General features: G+C 35.9%; 2 protein-coding genes across 2 annotated transcripts in view; both read left to right on the forward strand.

The window, feature by feature from the left end:
- The window catches only part of LOC129804979 (transcription initiation factor TFIID subunit 4-like), a 29,467-nt gene that overhangs the window by 8,742 nt on the left and 1,267 nt on the right, over positions 1-19,458 (forward strand). Inside the window, exons 3-7 of the mRNA XM_055852778.1 lie at positions 1,558-1,743; positions 6,456-6,869; positions 6,947-7,066; positions 9,697-10,002; positions 12,965-13,621. Of these exons, the coding sequence (XP_055708753.1) occupies positions 1,558-1,743; positions 6,456-6,869; positions 6,947-7,066; positions 9,697-10,002; positions 12,965-13,621 (1,683 nt within the window). The remainder of the gene's footprint in view (positions 1-1,557; positions 1,744-6,455; positions 6,870-6,946; positions 7,067-9,696; positions 10,003-12,964; positions 13,622-19,458) is intronic.
- Positions 15,269-17,920, forward strand: LOC129804981 (uncharacterized). Its single transcript, XM_055852779.1, has one exon. The coding sequence runs from the start codon at positions 15,881-15,883 to the stop codon at positions 16,886-16,888; it is 1,008 nt and encodes a 335-aa protein (XP_055708754.1). The 5' UTR covers positions 15,269-15,880; the 3' UTR covers positions 16,889-17,920.

Genomic DNA, 19,458 nt, shown 5'->3' on the forward strand with positions numbered 1-19,458 from the left:
TATGGCCATTTGAAAATTGAGTTTTTGACGCTTCTTAGTTCGGGTCAGTGGGGTCGGGGGGGCTTAATTTATTTTTTTAATCGAAAGGTCTTAGGCCCAGCTATAACATACGAAGTTTGAACCCGATCGACAATGCCATAGGGGCTGAATTATTGAAGAAACAAAATTCGGGGGTATTCTAAAATAGCGGAAAGGGTGTGGGTGGGGGGAGTGTGGACCTGACATCACCAACTTCTAGTCACCTATTGACATTTAACCTTTTCCGAAAACCGCTTGTCGATATCTTTTTCCGTTCTCTCACCAGAAGCGTTTGTACTCCGGACGGGACGGGACGGCTGTCCACGAAAATCGATTTTTAGCACACATAATTTTCGTGATATATGAGTGTCAAAACGTGTACATCCAAAATTTGGGCCCGATCTGACGAGGTCGGATTTCAAGCTTTTGTGGTGAGCTTTAGCTGAGACGGTAAAGAATCTCAGCTAAAGATTTTGAAGAATCTCAGCTAAAGATTTTGAAGAATCTCAGCTAATAAAATCGATCTTAGGTAGTTTTATGATCAATTAAGTACCTAAAACGGAAGGTATAAATTAATTCTTTTTCAATTTTAATATTTGTCCCACATACGTTTTTTTCATATAAAATTTCGTCTTTCGTTGAAAAAGATTGAACTTCAATAATTATGGTAGCACAGATAACTAGCTTAAATGGTATGTGCCCAGACTTACTACATAATTTTTTTTTTTGGGAAAATTTTGTCCCTCATAGGCAATTTATTGAGTCAAAGGGTATAGGTCTGATGTACAGGTTCTGAACTTCCTTTAGATTACAAGAAATTTTTCTGACACTAAAAAAACCCCATCCGTGTTTCTTTTTGTTGTGTCAGCATGGCCAGCATATTATTACTATTGAATAAAAAGATTATAAGTCCTTCACCTTTCCTGATTTTGTTTTCATATTAAAATTATGATAAAGTGTGTTATGCTTTACGATATGCTCGATCATCAAATACCGTTTACATGTTCACAATCGATTTGAACCGATTCATAAATCACTCAAAAGATTGCCTAAATTAGTTGGAAGAAATTCAATTGATTTAAGATAAAAATTTGTTATCGGTTTATAACGGATCGGAACCTGTTTAAAACCGATTAAAACCGAATCAGACTTGTCGAAAATTTCACGACCTTTCCAACTAGCCAGAACTTGACCTGATTCAGTTGAGAAATATGCAGTCAAGAGCCTTTGTGACCTTTGAACTTGAAAAATCAGTATTTTTAAAATCATTCGCAAAAAGGACCCTGAAGGTTCCATGTCTCTATCTTTAACCGTTTGGCATCTAGAGCTTGCGACCGACAGCCGGATAGCTGGATAGGATGGATACGAATAGCTTTGTAGACTTCAGCACCTCTAGCGGTGAATACACAAACTTGTGATAATCTGTAAACATGTTAAGCATTGATTTGGCTATCAGCGTATTCCTGATCAAGGAAAAGACAAATGATTTTATTGTGTGATAAAACTGCCATGTTTTTTTTTCACCTTGATCTTTTTCAGATCACTCTGAGTGCTCTGCAGAACTTGAATGCTGGACAATCGGGTCCGGCGCTGCTGCTGAAGACGGAAACTGGTCAGTATCAATTGTTACGCGTGGGACCAGCACCTGCGACTCCTGTGACGCCCACGTTGGGCGCCACGGCGGCGTCTGCCAATCAAACGATCCGCTTGCAAACCGTCCCGGCTGTAAGTAGATTCACTGGGCCACCATTGGCACTCAGAAAGACAATTGTAACACAACAACAGGTGAAACAGAAGCAGCAAAATGTAATTTTTCGACACTTCTTGCTCAATTTCTCTCCTCTTTCTCTCCTATATTTGTTCTATTTATTCGCTGTTTATCAGTGTTTTACTTTTGTTTTTTAAATTAAATATGTCATACTTTTACAATATTCCCAGAATGATGCTTTTGGATAATTACTTTTTTTTAATTTTAATTTTTTATAATTTGGGAATGTTTTTTTTTTTTTTTTAGAGATCTTGAGTGTTTTCTGGCTTAGGATTTAGATCAGAAAACATTGCAAGTTAAAATTTTGAATAGATGCAAAATGAATCTTGACTTTTAAAGCTTTTTTTTTTAATTTTTATTTAGAACAGTGTCGAACGTTATTCTTTCAAAAAGATTCGGAATGATATTTTCTTTTGCTTTAAATGTTTCTCGAAAGAAACGGTAAAAGGGTCTTCTAAAAATGGGATTGATCTTCAAGTAAAAATTGATTAAATTGGTTAACTAAGTCTTTGTTTTTGATATTTGTAAAAAGATTTCGCTTTTACTATAAAATTTGATATTATTCAACTCAAAAGCTGATTTATATCCTGTGATAAAGATGTTCAATTTTAAAGTATCAAGTTCTTAAAGTCTTTGAACTTATATGTAATAAATTTAATAAGAGCAACTTTGTCCCTATAAAAAATCCTTCTGATCGATTTTACAGGGAATTCCCCTGGAAATAGGAAGATTTTTCCTGACCTTCCCAAAGAAAATTCCACCCTTTTAAACGTACTCTTAAAAGGCGTCGTAAGGATTTTTTAATTAAAAAAATATTAGGCCTTTACTTAGAAAGTCTAATATGCATTTTTTTAATTTGAAAATGAATTTGATATTAATAATGAAAACCCATCAAACATTCAATATTTGAAAATATGTTTTGAATACAGTGTGATCCAATTGAGCTGTAACTTTCCAAAACGCTGTACCTTTTTTTAAACGTTGGAGACGTTTTTGTGTGTGCATTATAATGTCTTATTGGAATGTCCACTCCCTCTCAGAAAAATGTGTGCCTACAGCGTAGGAGGTCGAGTTCTCCTCACAATGCCTTGCATAGCTTTTCTGGGGAATCTTATCCTTCGCTGTTAGCAGTCCTATTTTTTAATGATCATCGATGGAATCTTATCTAACGCATAGATGTGCTTATCACATTGGTCCCTTGTCTTCTTCCATTTACATTAAAAACGATGGGTGGTAAAGATGCATTTTGATTGCTTTCGTCTTAAGTCGATCATCAATTAGTCGATCATTTCAATTTGTGAAATTGGGGACCTGTAAATTGATTTTTATATAATAAAGTAGTAATAAAACCGTTCCCACTTTGAGGATAATCCTCAGAACGGGAATTTGTGTAGCCTACAGCAAAATAATGTTTTTCTCAAGGATTTCTCATGCTATTTCTTCCACATTCCTCCAAAAATGATCAGATTCGGCATTATCCATATGATGACTATCCAAGAGATCTCATTGTCCAGGATTTTTCTTGCTTCTTCTTTCACATTAATCCAGAACTAGACAGATTCTGCTTTCATCCATGAGACGTCTATCCAAGAGATCTTTTTCCCCAGGATATCTCCTGCTTTTTCCTGCACATTCCTTCTGGACTTATCACATTCTGCTTCATTCATAACTATCCCAGAGATCTTTCTCTCCATGATTTCTCTTCCCTTTTCCTTCAGATTCTTCCAGGACTGATCAGATTTTGCTCCATCAATGACAGGACTCTTCTAGAGATTTCTTTCTCCATGATTTCTCCTGCCTTTTCCTGTATATTCTTCATGGACTTATCACATTCTGCTTCAACCAGAACCATCCCAGAGATCTTTCTCTCCACGATTTCTCTTCCTTTTTCCTCAACATTCTTCCAGGACTGATCAGATTCTGCTTCATCCATAAGATGACTATCCCAGAGATCTTTTTCTCCAGGATATCTCCTGCTCTTTCCTCCAAACTCGTCCAGGACTAATCACATTCTGTTTTATCCACAAGATAACTATTATTACATTTATTATAGATATATAGATATTTTTTTAATAAACTATTATAGATATATAGATATATTTATTATTATTACTTTATTTTATCACAAGAATAGGGTCATCCCTTTTACAATTGTGATAAAAAAATAATCAGAAAAAAGAGGAACATAAAAATAGACAATGCCAAGAATTCAAAATTAAGAATGTTGAAGAAGCAAATTAATTGCTTCTAGGATCCAGCCTGAAGATAGAAATTACGAATAGCAGCCGCAGAAATACGGCAATTACTCGGAAGAGAATTAAACAGAATGACGCCTTTTACAAAAAGTGACCGATAGAGGCAGTCATCTTGAAGTTTAGGCACTATGATTCCTCGAACCCTATATTTCTCAGAAAGATTTAAAATCACGCAAAATTGTCCTCGTTCTGGGGAAGATTTTACTACTACTTTCGTCTGTGTCACTTACAGTGTAGATCCAGTGAGTCATTTTTGTGAGTTCGAGTCGCGCCCGGTGCAAAGATCTGCTAGCCTATTCTTCCAACACGGAAGAACCTAGACTCAGTCCCAGCATTATGCACTTCGGGATTATGCACTTGACGGTATTATGCACACACTATTATGCAAATTTGCCTACCATTGGGAGTGAATTTATATTAAATAGTTTTTGAAATACGCCTGAATGTACTTGCGACGCGCGAAATTTGTAACCACTGTGTGTCTTTTTCAGAATAAAACTTTAATTTCTTTTATTAAGGTAAACTTTTAAATATTCTAATCATTTATTGATGAACTCTGGCCAAAAAGTACTGTTTGTTAAGGGGTTACATAGGCCTCTCTAGTTAAAAAAAAATGACATTTTTTCTGATAATAATTTATTGTGTCGAAAATATTTTAGAAATTCCAACTTTTGGGATATGAATGAGTAACTTTAGAACAAAACTAATAAAAAGAAATTTGAAAAATTTTGAAAATTCGACCGTTGGTAGCTGATTTTCGGATCCATTCCTCAAAAAACAGACTTTACGGTAGGCAGGATTTCTCCCAGTAGGTTCATCTGAAATCAAAAAACCGAATATACTCTGTTAGAGGATTAGTTGGACCCCTGGATGAACGAAGGATTTTTGAAAAAAACAAAATTTGGATTTTTGGCAAAAGCTTTTGTAAACAAGTATCAATTTTACCCTATTTTTCAACATATTTTGTATTGTAAAAATGGTTCTGATTAAAGGAAGTGCAAATTCTTCGTTCAAACATTAGATAATACTTCTCAAAACAAGTGTGCAAAATTTCAGAAAGATCAGTTCAGTAGATTTTGAGTAATCTTAACTACCGTATTGTGAAACGGTGTTTTGAGAAAAACGCGTTTAAAGTTTTACAACAATATGCGCGCGCGGGCGGAATGTATAACTAAAACTGCTCTACCTTCGAGAGCTTTACTCCGATTGACTTGAAATTTTCAGAAAATATTTTTCAAATGTTGTACTATAAAATAAAAAAATAAAAAAAAGATTTTTTTTTAACCTAAGAGACCGATGTAACCCCTTAATACATTTCTATTAAACAGTTGAATTTTTTGTTTTGACTCCTTTTACTCCGCGCGAAATTCGTTCTACGGAAAAAATTACTCAAAAGAAAGCCCCTGCAAGTATGCAAGTTTTCTCAATGCGTAATGCCATTTCGCTCGTTTTTTTTCGGTCCCGAAAATGTGCATAATCCCGGGACTGAGTGTAGTATCTCAATACGATTAATAACAATTCTGCAAAAAATTTCTGCTGCGTGTCGCAGAGATCCACTCGTAATACTGTAGATTTTTCCATGGACATCATGGAATTTTCCTCGGAAGTGCAACTAGACGAATCGTTTAGTTATAGGGATGATGTTTTTTAAAGTTCTAGCGATGGAAATCAAAGATTTAGTTTCATTCTCTGTCTAAAAATTATTATATTGGGATTTTTTAAATGTAAAGAAAGTAAACAAAAACATGTTAATGTGCAACTGGTGCGACTATAAAGAAAATATTGATGGTTTTATAAGAACTGAACGTTTTATCAAAAAAATGAATCTTGATACGCTGTAATTATTTTTATTTGAAGATTTATCGCTGTTTACGAAAGACCCTTAATAACATTAATAAGATGTTGCATGTTTCCTTGTACCAAAGATTTTTTTTATACAATAAACTTAGAATGTGCTTTATGAAGATCAATTCATGAAATTATATTATTTATTCTTCGAGAGAGAATATATTTATATTTATATAGAAAATTTGATTCTTGTTTCTCCTGTTGTGTTTTATTTATGTTATCTATTTTTTTTTGGCGAAATTTATTTTCTCCTTTATTTTCAATCTTGTAAAATACCTTTTATTGTCCATGCAAAATTTTATCAGAGGAAAATATTGTTGTTTAGAAATTATTTTAGTTTGATCTTTTTTTTTTACTGAAAAAAATTGAATGATATTTCGTGCTTTGCACGACATTTAGACGAAGAGACATGGCATTTAAAATAAAAGTAGCAAATTCAGCAGATTCTTGTGACCAAGAGTCGTCAAAGATGCGATTACTGACGAAGAGTTTTGTGTTGGTCTCTTTCTTTTTTCCATTGCTCTCGTCTTACGGTGGTTTGGCAATTTTTTTGGATAATAAAATAGCAAACATTGACGACAACAACGGCCAATATTGTCGTAAATACGACGGCATCGACGGCAATTTCGGCGCAACAGTCGCAAATCCTGTCCACGCAGACATCACAAGTTCCTCCACCTGTTGCCTCCGTGGCTCCTGTGCCAGCGCTGGCCACGCAAAATGCAACAACAGCGGCTGTTGTTGTGACGGCAAATGCGACGCCGACAAATCAAAATTTACACAATACCAAAGAGAAATGTCGCAAATTTTTGGCCAATCTCCTGGAATTGTCGAGTCGTGAGCCGAAAACTGTGGAGAAAAATGTCAGGACACTGATACAGGAGTTGATTGATGCCAATGTGGAGCCAGAGGAGTTTTGCGATCGTCTCGAGCGTCTCCTCAATGCAAGCCCACAGCCTTGTCTTATTGGATTTCTCAAGGTTAGAGGACTTACAATGAAGAATTCTTTCTGAAATATTGAGTATAATAATTATTTTTTTTCCGTGGGTGATTGCAGAAAAGTCTCCCACTCTTGAGACAGTCCCTGGTGAAGAAGGAATTGGTGATTGAGGGTATCAAGCCACCTCCTCACAACGTGGCATTTTCAGGGACAACGACAATTACTACAAATATTCCGGTGAGTCATTTTTATTTTAAAAATGTCCTTTCCGGATTTTATATTCTGTGGAGGAGAAATTTTGCTCCTGAAGTACTGAATATTTTTAGCACATGGCTGTTCTCAAGTGCGTCTGCATTATCGACTATTCTTTGCGTGTCCTGTTCTCTCTTTGTTTTAAAACCACCAAATAGTCCGTGACATGTACCAAAAAAGAAGTCGATAATGCAGAAGCAATTTAGAACAGTCATGTGCTAAAAAATGTTACATTATAATTATGTTTTTTCCAATGAAAAATATAAAGGGGAAATCTTTCACTTCAACATTTTTTTAGTTCTTTACTGTTCTCAAGATCTCTGCATTACCGACTTTTCTTCGTGTAGGTTCATATCGTGACTGTTTTCTCCAGTACTCTCCGTGTTCTAAAACCACCAAACAGTCGTTATGAACCAAAACGAAAGGTCGATAGTGCAGAAAAGTGAGATACTGAGTAAGATAGTTGAGAACAGTGAAATACTAAAAAACATTGGACCTTAATGATGCTACAGAAGACTCTCGCTCAATCGGCTCTTTCTCAATCGGGCGAAAAATTTTGTTGGCAAGTTTCACGTTTAATTATGAAGCTAAATTGCTCAAATTCGCTGTAGTTCTTCCTATTTTATCGTGATTCTTTATAATTGAGCGCTTTTTGTGGAATTTACAAAGGCTTTGACGCCCAAATCTATCGATAAACCGGATGACATTTTGCCCCAAATGCCCAATTGAGAGAGAGCCTACTGTATACCAATAAACATTGAAATGCACAAATCTTTCTCCTGAACATTTTTGCACTTTACTGTTCTCAAGTGCTCTGCATTATCAACTTTTCTTTATATTGGTTTCTTTTACGACAATTTAGTGATTTTAGAACACGGCGAGGACTGAGGAAAACAGTAGAGACAAGAACCAACTCAATGAGAAGTCGATAATGCAGAAGCACTTGAGAACAGTGAAGAGTGCAGTGCTAAATAAAATGTTGCACCATTTTTTAGCACTACTTTTCTCAAATGCTCTGCATTATCGATTTCTCTTTGTGTTGGTGCCTATCACGACTGTTTGGTAGTGATCTTTAATACACGAAGAGAACTAGAGAAAACAGTACAGAAATCAATACAAGGAAGAGTCGATTATATAGAAGTACTTGAGAACATTAAAAGCCAAAAAGTTTGACCATAATGGTACTATTCCAATGAAAAATTTGAAATATTTCCCCTGAACATTTTTTTAGCACATGCCTGTTCTCAAGTGCTTCTAATTAATCGACTCTTTTTTGTATTGATTCCTTTTACGACTGTCTGGTGGTTGTAGAACACTGTGAATCCTGGCAAAAGTTGTAGAGGCAGGAATCTATACAAAAAAGTGGATAATGCAGAAGAATTTGAGAACAGTGCACTGCTAAAAAAAATGTTGCACCATAATGAAGCTATTTCAATAAAAATGAAACGGGCAAATTTTTCTCCTGCCTATTTTCATACTTTACTGTTCTCAAATGCTTCTACATTATTGACTTTTGTCTATTTTGGTTCCTATCACGACGAGTGTTTGATGGTTTTAGAACACTACGAGTAGTCGGGAAAAAAGCTATAAAATGAACCAACACAAAGAATTGTCGATAATGCAGAAGCAGTTGAAAACAGTGAAGTGCAAAAAAAATCTTGCACCATAATAATTGTGCTATTCTCAATGAATAAGGAAAAGGCGAAATCTTTTCCCTTAACATTTCTTTTAGAAGTTTACTGTACTCAAGTGCTTCTACAAAACTGACTTTTCACTGTACTGGTTTCTGTTACGACTGTTTGGCAGTTTTAGCGCACAGCGAGGCCGGAGGAAAACAATCGTGACATACACCAACACAAAGAAAAGTCGATAATGCAGCAACACTTGAGCACAGTAAAGAGTGAAATGCTAAATAAAATGGTGCACCATTTTTTAGCACTACTGCACTGAGAAAAAAAAGAGCCTGCGATTAACTTTTTTTCGTCATAACTTTAACACTTTTTGGGTGTAATATCAATATTTTTTAATTTTAATTTTACACCTTTTTAAGGTTAAAATCAACATGATAGAAGGGTAACTTTAACCCATAATACACATAAAAAAGGGTAATATTTACACCGATTTTGGATCAATACTGCAGTTTAAAATTAACATTTCTGGAATGTTATTTTAACTTTTCCGGATTTCTCTCGGTGTACCTATCACGACTGTTTGGTGGTGATCTTTAATACACGAAGAGGATTAGAGAAAACAGTAGAGACAAGAACCTACGAAACGATATGTTGATAATGTAGAAGCACTTGAGAACAGTGAAATGATTAAAAAATGTCGCACATTACATTAGATAGAAAACAGTAAGATATATTGGTTTGTTTATTTTGAGATTTTTTTATTCAATTATTTTTTTAACTAGAAATTGTGAAGTTGTTGATCATGTATCCGGGCTTGATTGAGGGAAACCTGGGATGTTTTGATTAGTATTTAAGGACTAAGAAATTTGTTTCATATTTGGTTTTCCAAAGATATCTTACAAATTTTTACATAATTTTAACAAAGAGCATAAATTTTGCGTGGCACAATTGCAATAAAAGTTATTCCCGTGAAATTCTGTGCAGGCGACTGTACGTCCAATTGGTCAGACGATCGTGTCGGGCGTCGCATCGCTTCCCACGCAGGTGAGAATGGTGACACCGACGGGACCGCGTCCAATGCAGACGACCATCACGAGACACAGTGCACCAGTTCGGATCCAGACGCCAATCAGTGCAACAGGGCCACGGATAACGGGAGGAACTGTAGCACAGATTCGTCCAGGAGCCAATGCCATTGTCCAGACGGCAGGAGCTATACAGTCGACTCCACCGGCTCTACATCCTGTCAGTTCGACTCCTACCCAGACAGTGTTCTCCCCAGCGGCTCAGGTGAATAACAAATATTTCTCTGGGCACTACTGTTTCAAATGAGCAGTAAAAACCTAAATTTGATCAGCAAAAAAATCAAATTTGACCATAGTCGATTTAAAAAGGCTTTGGCATACCTTTCAGATCAGGAAAATTTCTTTAGATCGAAATTCAGAGTACTTTCTTTTTTTCTCCTTCTTTTCAAAATCACAACAAATTATATTTAGTTCAGTCCAATTTTGCGACCGAAAGTGTGAGAATCTTTACGCAAATCTTTTGAGGTAGAAAGGGAAGTGAATTTTCACTTTATGAAATTTCCCTACACAGAAAAAAATATTTTGTAAAAATGTTCGTAAATGTTTGTGAATTCCTATGGGGGAGTTACGAAATGCTCGTGAATCGTATAACCCACAAAGATGTTCGTAAAAGTTTGTACTTCTTTCACAAACATTGTTCGTAACATGATCATTTGACGAACATTTTTTGTACTTTTACAAACATTTTTTTCGTAAATGTTCGTATACAGACAAAAAAAAATGTTCGTAAAATTTTGTCATTTGTTCGTAAATTTTTGACAAACAAGAATTTGTATTTGATCGTAAATTTTTGACAAACAAAAAAAATCTTTTTTCGAAATTCCCCTAAATGTATGAAAATATTTTTCTCACGATAAGTTTGAAATGCACATCTTATGAACCCTTGGCGCTAAAAAAAGGGCAGAAAAATTGTCACCGAAAATATCTTGCATATTACACGGAGTTCCCATCCATAACTTATTCAAAGGTACCTCCTATGAGTATGCAATTTTCTGTGGAGTGATGTTGCGGGCTTTTTTTCGATCCTTACCGTGGTGTCACATATAAGATTAATATTAATATTAAGAAAAGCCGGAAAGAGAGCTATATAGTTTTCGAAATTCAATTGGAATATCACGTGTGTTAGAAAGAGTACACTCTAGTGAATTAATACGATGAGTAAGATATTACTGTTCGTATTAATTGATTTCTGAATCGTATTACAGGCACACGAGCATTTTTCCATGCGTGCCAACTGTGATTCGGTCAGTTTTCGAGCTATGTAGTGCTGCCAACTTCGTACGCAGAGGGGAAATGTGAGAGAGAAGCAAGATAAAACAATTGCTATCTTTTTTTGCCATTCCCGCAGTTCAGAAAGTATTAATCTTAATATTAATCTTATATGTGACATGGTCATGACGCTCAATTCTATCGCTAAACCGGATGACATTTTGCCCCATATTCCCGATTGAGAGAGAGTCTACTGTACTTGCATGCAAGTGTCAGAAGAAAACTTGATGGATGGCGCTGTTGTGCTCTCAAAACTGTTCCCAATTTTTATTTTTACAAAAAGCACCTTTTTCCAAGAAATTTGACGAGAAATTTCTTAATGGAAATGGCTCCTTAATTGGTTCATTTACATCTGGAGTTTGAAAAATTTGAAGATTACGAAAATCGGTGTCGCGAAGGAAAGAGACCGAAAAAACAGAGACATTTTTACTTCTCGTTTCGTCCGCATGGTGGTCTTAATACTTCCTGTTCGACTGTGAACGCTTAAGCGAAAAGTGTCAAAAGACTGTCAAGGCTTATTTCATTTTTATAATTTCCTTCACAATCACTGTGTATGGCTATATGGACCCGAGTGAGTCCGACAGCCTTACATAAAACAGAAGAAGAAGAAGAATCACTGTGTAACGCTTTTTATTAACTTTATTGTGTGATATTTCATAAATTGACCCATCTTGTAAGGAAATTTAGTTTAGCAGCAATTCGAAAGTGTTTTTGAATTCTTCGAACATCAATGCCTTTTTGTGCAAATTGAGTTCCAATTATCTATCTAAGACACTGACTGTTGGAGTATCAAACTTCAGCTGTGAATGGGAAGAACGCGTGTATGCTGGATAATTTGAATCTTCCGAATAGGAATTAAAGTTGTCTGTCTGCGAATTTTTCAAAGTTATTTCTCTCCCGAAGTTCCAACATGATCACTCGGAGTAAGAGTAAGGTAAAATTCGTAAAATTGTTTTAAAAAACGAAAAATGTAACATCATGTGTTCGAATTAGAAATGTGTTGATCCTGGAAGTAAGGAAAAGTGCCCTCAAGTGGACCGGTTCCTCAATTCGACCGGTAGAGTTATTTTTTCAATTTATTTATATTTGCACTAATATTTGGCGTATGATGTAACATTAATAGGTCAATTATTCCATAAATAAATACGAATCAGTGACAATTTTATAGAAATTTACCACTAAAACATTTAAATATTGACCACCGGTCGACTCGAGGGCACTTTACCTTATTTTACAACTGGAAATTTTAGTTTTTTAATTAATCCTTTGGTCTCACAATTGAGACAATTCAATTCAGTTCAATATATTTCTCCTCAATACTTGGTTGCGGCTGCTGCCGACTTACCACGACCGACCTCTTCAGGTTAAACGGTAGAAATCCTGAATTTACAAATCGTATATGCCAAATTCTATCTATCTAATTTTATGTCAATTTTCTGATTTATTTTACTTAAAAAAAATAATTTCAAAAACCACAACTAATTTATTAAATTGTCTTTGATCTTAAAGTTTAATCAAAGTTTTCTGATTTTCAAAAATAACATCGTTTAATTTAAATCTCTGACAAATCTAAGAGTGTCTCAATAGAATTTTGGCACCTTCAACAGAATTCTAAATTTAGTTATAAGGGCATAAATAAATCCCTTAAACAAAATCTTCCCATACTTTGAAAAAAGTTCATATTTTTGTTTGTCTTTCTGATTAATTGTTGTTATTTTCTGTGAAAAACCGAGAGAAAAAATAGATTGTGCGTTATCCAAAAACAAAAAAAAAAAAACGCAAAGGACATTTTGAAATTAGTCTCTGGGAAGGTTGCTTTATTGTCAACGAGCTCAATAATTCTTTAATTATTTCTTTGTTAAAATTTTCAAATGGTCCTTTTCTGTGTTTGTGATTAGATCCGGACACCGACCACGATCACGCGTCCTCAGTCAGGGGTTCATATTCGCACGACGGCTCCGGTGGTGCGAACCCCGGGCGCTAGTGCCACAAAAGGCGGGGCCACACAGATCAAAATTGGTGCTACGCAAATTAAGCAAATCAGCCCAAGTACTGGCTCAGCGGCATCCACGGTTACTGTGCTCAATAGCAGTAGTAGCAGTGCGAGTTCCGGTGGTCAGGTCACGAAGACAGTCACTGTGAAGTCCCAGAGTGCGGCTCAGGCGCAAAAGAGCGCCGCGGCGGCGGCTAAGGATAAGGAGAAGAAGGCAGCCAATTTCTATCAGCAATCATCACTGTCAATGTCCTCCTCCATGTACGGTGATGATGATATCAATGATGTGGCTGCGATGGGAGGAGTGAATCTGGCTGAGGAGACGCAGCGTATTCTGGGCTCCACGGAGCTCATTGGCACGCAGATTAGATCGTGCAAGGATGAGGTGTTTCTGCATCTGCCGGCATTGCAGAATGTCATGAGGACAATTGTGGCGAAGCATGGCCTCGAGGAGCCCAGCAATGAAGTGGCTGTTCTCATTTCGCACGCCACGCAGGAGCACCTCAAGAACATTGTTGAAAAGTTGGCTGTGATTGCCGAGCACAGAATTGACGTTATCAAGGTGAGTCAAAAAAATTTATTTTTGGTGATTTTTCTTTTTTTTTTTGCAAAAAAAATATTTCAGTAAAAAAAATTCGCCGCTTTTGTCAACAAGGGTCGTAATTTCATTTAAGTGATTTTCTGATTTTAGCTCATAATGAAAGCGGTTTATTAAATGAGATTCTTAACAAACTTAACTATTACAATCATCAAAAAATTTAATGTCTTCTGATCGGGCTCAAACTTTACCAAAACGTTTTTTAGGATTCCTTGATCTCTTGAGCTTAATAACTCACAAACTAAGAAAGATATCGACAAGCGGTTTTCAGCAAGGGTTCTCTCAACTAATTATCATCTCACCCGGCAAATTCTGCAGAATTCTGCAGAAATTCGTCAGATTTTAATTACTAACTGCCGAAAAATCAGCAGAATTTCTGCAGAATTTTGTTCTAAGGTGGATCCGATCGTTGTTTGAAAATTCTGCAGAATTTCTATAGAAAATTTTAAAATTATCGGCAGAATTTCTTTAGAGCATTTAGATGATTTCTACATTTCTTCTACCCTTTCTAATGTTTCTAAACATTATTTTAACTACATAAAAATATGTATTTCAATTTATTTAAAATTCAATTTTTATTCAACAATTTTACGTGAATACTCTCTTTTTTTACAATATTATTATAATGTTATAATACAATATTATTAAATTAGCCATAATAGAAAATACGAAGGGGAAGGAAATGGTTAGAAAACATGAAAGAAATTCGCGATGCTCACGAAGTCGCACGACTATCCCGAAGCCACACGAAGTATCCGATTGAATGAGAAGAAACGTTAAAATTTCAAAAGTGCAGAATTGCAGATCGAAGTTTTGCTGGGATTTTGGATATCCCCTTTTATTGTTTTCTCAATAGCTCAGCTCCTACGACCGTGTTCAAATTTTAGTATGAAATCGTTGGGACTTTCAGCTTTTTATTAATAAAAAAGCTCCAAGGTCCTCTGACTCCCGGAAGCCAATTACAGTAGACGAACAATTTGATGTGTATCAATCTCAAAATCCGTGTGACATTTGGTCCCGCTCTCACGGATAAGCGAGAGTCTACTGTAAGGAAACTTTGTTGGAATATCATTTTTAATAATGTTTTTTTTTAAAAAAATTGATGAAATTCGGATGTGGTGAAAAGGGCTTACTTTTTCCGGCTGTGTAAGTACTTTCCGCCACTCATTTTTTTCAAGCATTTTACAAGTGGCGCACCTTGCGGATTATAGTCGAAACAGGCGTGATTTTCGATCAATTTTTTGTTCCAAATAAAAAATGTGCAACAAATTATTTGAAATACTCTAATAATTGTCTAGTAATCGGTGTTATATAAAAAAAGTACTGTATAGGGTAGAGTCAGTACTTTTCGCCACCATTAAGCTTTAGGGGCCTCGTAAGGTGTGATATTTTTGTCAGAATAAAATGAGTTTTTTGTATAAAGATACTTTGAAGCAATATCTATCTATATATCGTCGGTTGCCTCAGCAACTATGCTAACTGCATCTGCTTTGTGTCTGCATTCGTTGTAAACGCCGCGCAGCGATGCGTTGCTTATAACGAATGCTGACACAAAGAAAATGTAGTTAGCACAGTTGCTGAGGCAACCGACGATATGTAGGATAAGGTAAGAGTAGCAAACATCGGCCATGTATTTTGTATCGGCCAGTTTGTAGAAGAGATCGGCCACCAAAATAAAATGAATATTTAAAAATTATTCGCTATATTTTACCAATTATCTGATGTCTAGTATATCGCGTTTGTTCATGGGTAATCTTCTGAATTGATTTTTTCGTCGATTTTTTTAAGAAAATATAATTACTTAACCCATTAATTGAGTCACTGTATCAGAGTCTTAATCAAAATGCAGCCATTTCTCAAATTCTTATGATCTTATAACAAGAATTTCACTGACACAAAATAGGGCATTATATTTCATTAAAATGATTTACAAATTTGTCTGATTAAAAAAAATATAGCTCAATTATTCTGCTTTTAGTATCAGAATGCTTTTTAATTAAGTCCCCACGTATAATTACAAATAAATTATTAATTGAGAACAAGTACATTTTCTTCCAAGTGTAGATCTCATCGGCCACTTGTCTCCGTGGCGATTTTTCGACCCAGCATGCTCATCGAATTTCGATGTCATTCCCGGAGTCAGTATAGGTTATGTTTTCAATGTCAAAAAAGAACTTTCCCAGTGTGAATATTGTGTTTTATTGATGTTAAACAACTACAAGGATGCCTAAGAAACTTGGATATTCAGAGGAAGCTCTGAAAAATGCGCTGGATGCCGTGAAGGCTGGTGAGTCCTCTCGAAAAGCATCCGCAAAGTACGGCGTGCCCAAGTCGACCCTGAATGACAAACTCTCAGGAAAACAAGCAGAAGAAAAATTCATTGGCAAACCTGTACTGGGTCAAGAAAAAGAATCTCAACTTGTGGAATGGATTGTGAAACGAGCCGAATCCGGATTTCCTGTCGTTAAATCCGAGCTCCAGGATACGATCAGGATTATGTTGAAAAATGAAAAGATGAAGGCTCCCTTCACTAACAGTCGCCCTGGAAGGTTCTGGTTTAAAGGGTTTTTAAGAAGAAATCCAGAAGTTTCTCTCCGAGTGGTCCAGAATTTAACCGAAAGGCGGGCAAAAATAACAAAGGAAAACTTGGATTCGTGGTTTCTGGAGGTTCGTGAATACCTTACGAGCAAGGGGCTCACGGAAATTGCGCCAAACCGCATCTTTAATTGTGATGAGTCGGGATTTGCAATGTCTCCAAAGGGAGCAAAAGTGTTGGCAAAGAAAGGAGCCAAGTCAGTCCATGGAGTTTCTTATGCAAATGATCATGAGAATATTACTTGCCTATTTATGGCATCCGCTGACGGAGACATGCCACCTCCTCTAGTGCTTTTCTCATATAAAAGAGTGCCTGGACTTTTGGCCAAAACTGCTCCTGATGGTTGGGCAATTGGCAGTTCGAATAAGGGATGGATGACGGGAGAATGTTTTTACGAGTACATCGTAAATACATTTTATCCATGGCTGATTAAGAACAAAGTTCAACTTCCAGTGGTATTGTACGTAGACGGGCACAAATCTCACCTGACATTACCACTAAGTGAGTTCTGTTCTAATCACGGTATTGAGGTATGTTCAATTAATTTCTTTAAATTATCTGAAATAATTCTAATAGATTCTTTTTTAGATTATTGTGCTTTTTCCAAATGCTACCCATGTCATCCAGCCCCTTGATGTTGGGTATTTTTTCCCGTTAAAGGCGGCATGGTCCAAAGGGTGTGGGAGGTGGCAATTGGCACATCCTAGAGAGAGATTTAACCGTCCACACTTCATCCCTACTTTAGACAAAGCCATAAGATCTCTAAGGAACAAGGAAATTTTAAGAAATGCTTTTCGACGTTGCGGTCTCTATCCTTTCAATCCGCAAGCAATAGATACAGGAAAAATTGTTGCAGAACCTAGAACAGTGACACGCTCAGTCGATGATTCCTCTTCTAAGTACCCTGAAGTTGTATGTCCTATTTTGAAGGTAATGAAGAACTTCATACCTGACGAGGTTGTGCAGCAATTTCAGCAGGCTGAGTTTCACATTTGGGATGGATCTCCCAAATACAGCGCCCTATTCTCGGCGTGGCAAAAAATTAAATACGAGCTGGAATCTGTTAGAGAGCCCATAAACGTAACCGAAGACGAGATTAACAAGTCTGAAGAATTCATTCTACTAGACAATGAGGAGTCACCCGTGTTCGTAGAGACAGCAGAAATCTTAGAGCCAATAAACTTCCCGGCAGAGTCTGTGGAAACTTTCTCAGAACCCGCGCAAGATTTGCTAGAGCCAACACAAGTCAAAGAATTTTTGGATCCCGAGCTTTCCACGGAATCTGACGCGAATAGAGTGCTAGAGAAGGAATCCTCAACTCAAGCTCAAAATCTCTTTCAGAACATTCTATTTTGGCCCAAGCCAATACTGGACACAAATACGACCAAAAAGAAAAAAGAAAGGCTGCCTATTGCTGTTACCTCAGAAAAGTGGAAAGCATACTTCAGAGACAAAGAGTTGGAGAAAGAAAATGCAGAACAGGAAAAACAGCAAAAAAAAGACGAAAGAGAAAAAAAGAGAATTGAGAAAATTTAAAAAAAAAAGAAGAAAGAAAAGGAAGAAAAAAATCTAAAAAGAAAATTTCAGAAAGGTGACGAATTGAAGGCAAAGAAAAGACGAAAAATTTGAATTTACTTTTGGTAGTTTCAAGGCACTAAAAAAATGAAGTAAATAATAAAATTAATAAAAAGTATTCAAATCTGTATTATTTTAAAAGGGTTTTAATTTGAGGCCGATACCTGGTTCAGTCCCGGCCGATGTCTTCTACGTCTGAATTCATATGGCCGATGCAATATACACTGTACATGGTTGCAAGTTTTGCCTATTTTTTACTAATTTCTCTAAATATTATGAAATAAAATGTACAGAAATAGGTAAATGGAATATTAAACGTCCAATTGGCATATACAAAAATGACAAAAATTGGTCTAGAACTTATATTTTAAGCAAAATATGGAGCATTTTTCTTAACTGGCCGATACCTACTACCTTTACCTTACGTCTCGAGAATTTTAGAGAAAGTCATTAAAAATATGCATTTTCCCCAATTATGCTTGTTTCAGTACTTTTCGCCACCTGTTTTAAAACGAATTTCAATTAATTAAGAGACGTAATAACGTATTGGGATATTAGAACAGATCATATTATGAGTGTTAAAATGCTACTTATTCTTAAATGCTTTAAATTAATTGTTTTATATTAGGTGGCGAAAAAGTGCTTACATAGCGAAAAGGGCTGACTCTACCCTACCGTGTATTTTGGGAGTTTTCGACAGTTGCTGTTTCTTAAAATTCAATTGAAAACAAGTGGCGAAAAAGTGCTTACACAATGGTGAAAAAGTGCTTACAAAGTGGCGAAAAGTACTGAAACATGCATTGCTGCAGGAAATGTATTTTTTCAATTCGATGCATAAAAATTCCCGGGAAATCTTTTGGTTCAATAGAGAGACAAAGCTTCAAAGCATTTGTACAAAAAATTTCATTTTATTTCGACAAAAATTGGAAGAATTACAAGTGTATCAAACCTTAAGGTGGCGAAAAGGGCTTACTCTACTTCGTACTGTTCTCACTTCGTGAAAAGTTTAGCAAAGTTTATGCACGAAGTTCCGCACGGAAAGTTTGACATTGCGTCGATTTTGATAATATTTTTCTTCATTTTCTTTCTTTATTTGAATTTTATGAGACAAATTGTATTCCTTAACAGTTGCACTATGTAAAGAAATGTTATTTTCAGTGCAATAATGTATAGAATTCAAATTTAGTGACCGTTAAAATGTGTTTTTGATGCAGTCGCCTAATGTATTATTAGTCGGGTTTTAATATTAAAATAGATTATGGCCTGAGTGAAACCACATGTTTTAGACTAGACTAGAGGTTTAGCCCAGTTTCAGAATCTAATTGGTCATTTTCTTAGAGAATTTGACCAGACAAGTTAAGCCGAAATGCCATTGATACCGACATTAGCTCTGAGAAATGCGACCGATTTTAATGTAAATTTTTCCCTGTTTTCGAACACATTTCACGAGATATCTCCAAAACTGCGTAGGTTGCCAATTTGGGGTTTTCGGTTGCATATTCTATATTAAATTGGCTTTTATTATGCTAATTCATTCTACACTGACAGAAAACAGCTAATAAACCCAAAAGTTTTTTCGGCGCGCTAGAAACATATAGGAAACATAGGAAATGTCATGCCCCTGATTGAT

The sequence above is a fragment of the Phlebotomus papatasi genome, chromosome 2 (genome assembly GCF_024763615.1).
Source record: "Phlebotomus papatasi isolate M1 chromosome 2, Ppap_2.1, whole genome shotgun sequence".
Taxonomy (NCBI): domain Eukaryota; kingdom Metazoa; phylum Arthropoda; class Insecta; order Diptera; family Psychodidae; genus Phlebotomus; species Phlebotomus papatasi.

What these genes read in the sequence shown, in the direction of transcription:
- LOC129804981 (XM_055852779.1), top strand. Translation starts at nt 15,881, where the DNA reads ATGCCTAAGAAACTTGGATATTCAGAGGAAGCTCTGAAAAATGCGCTG.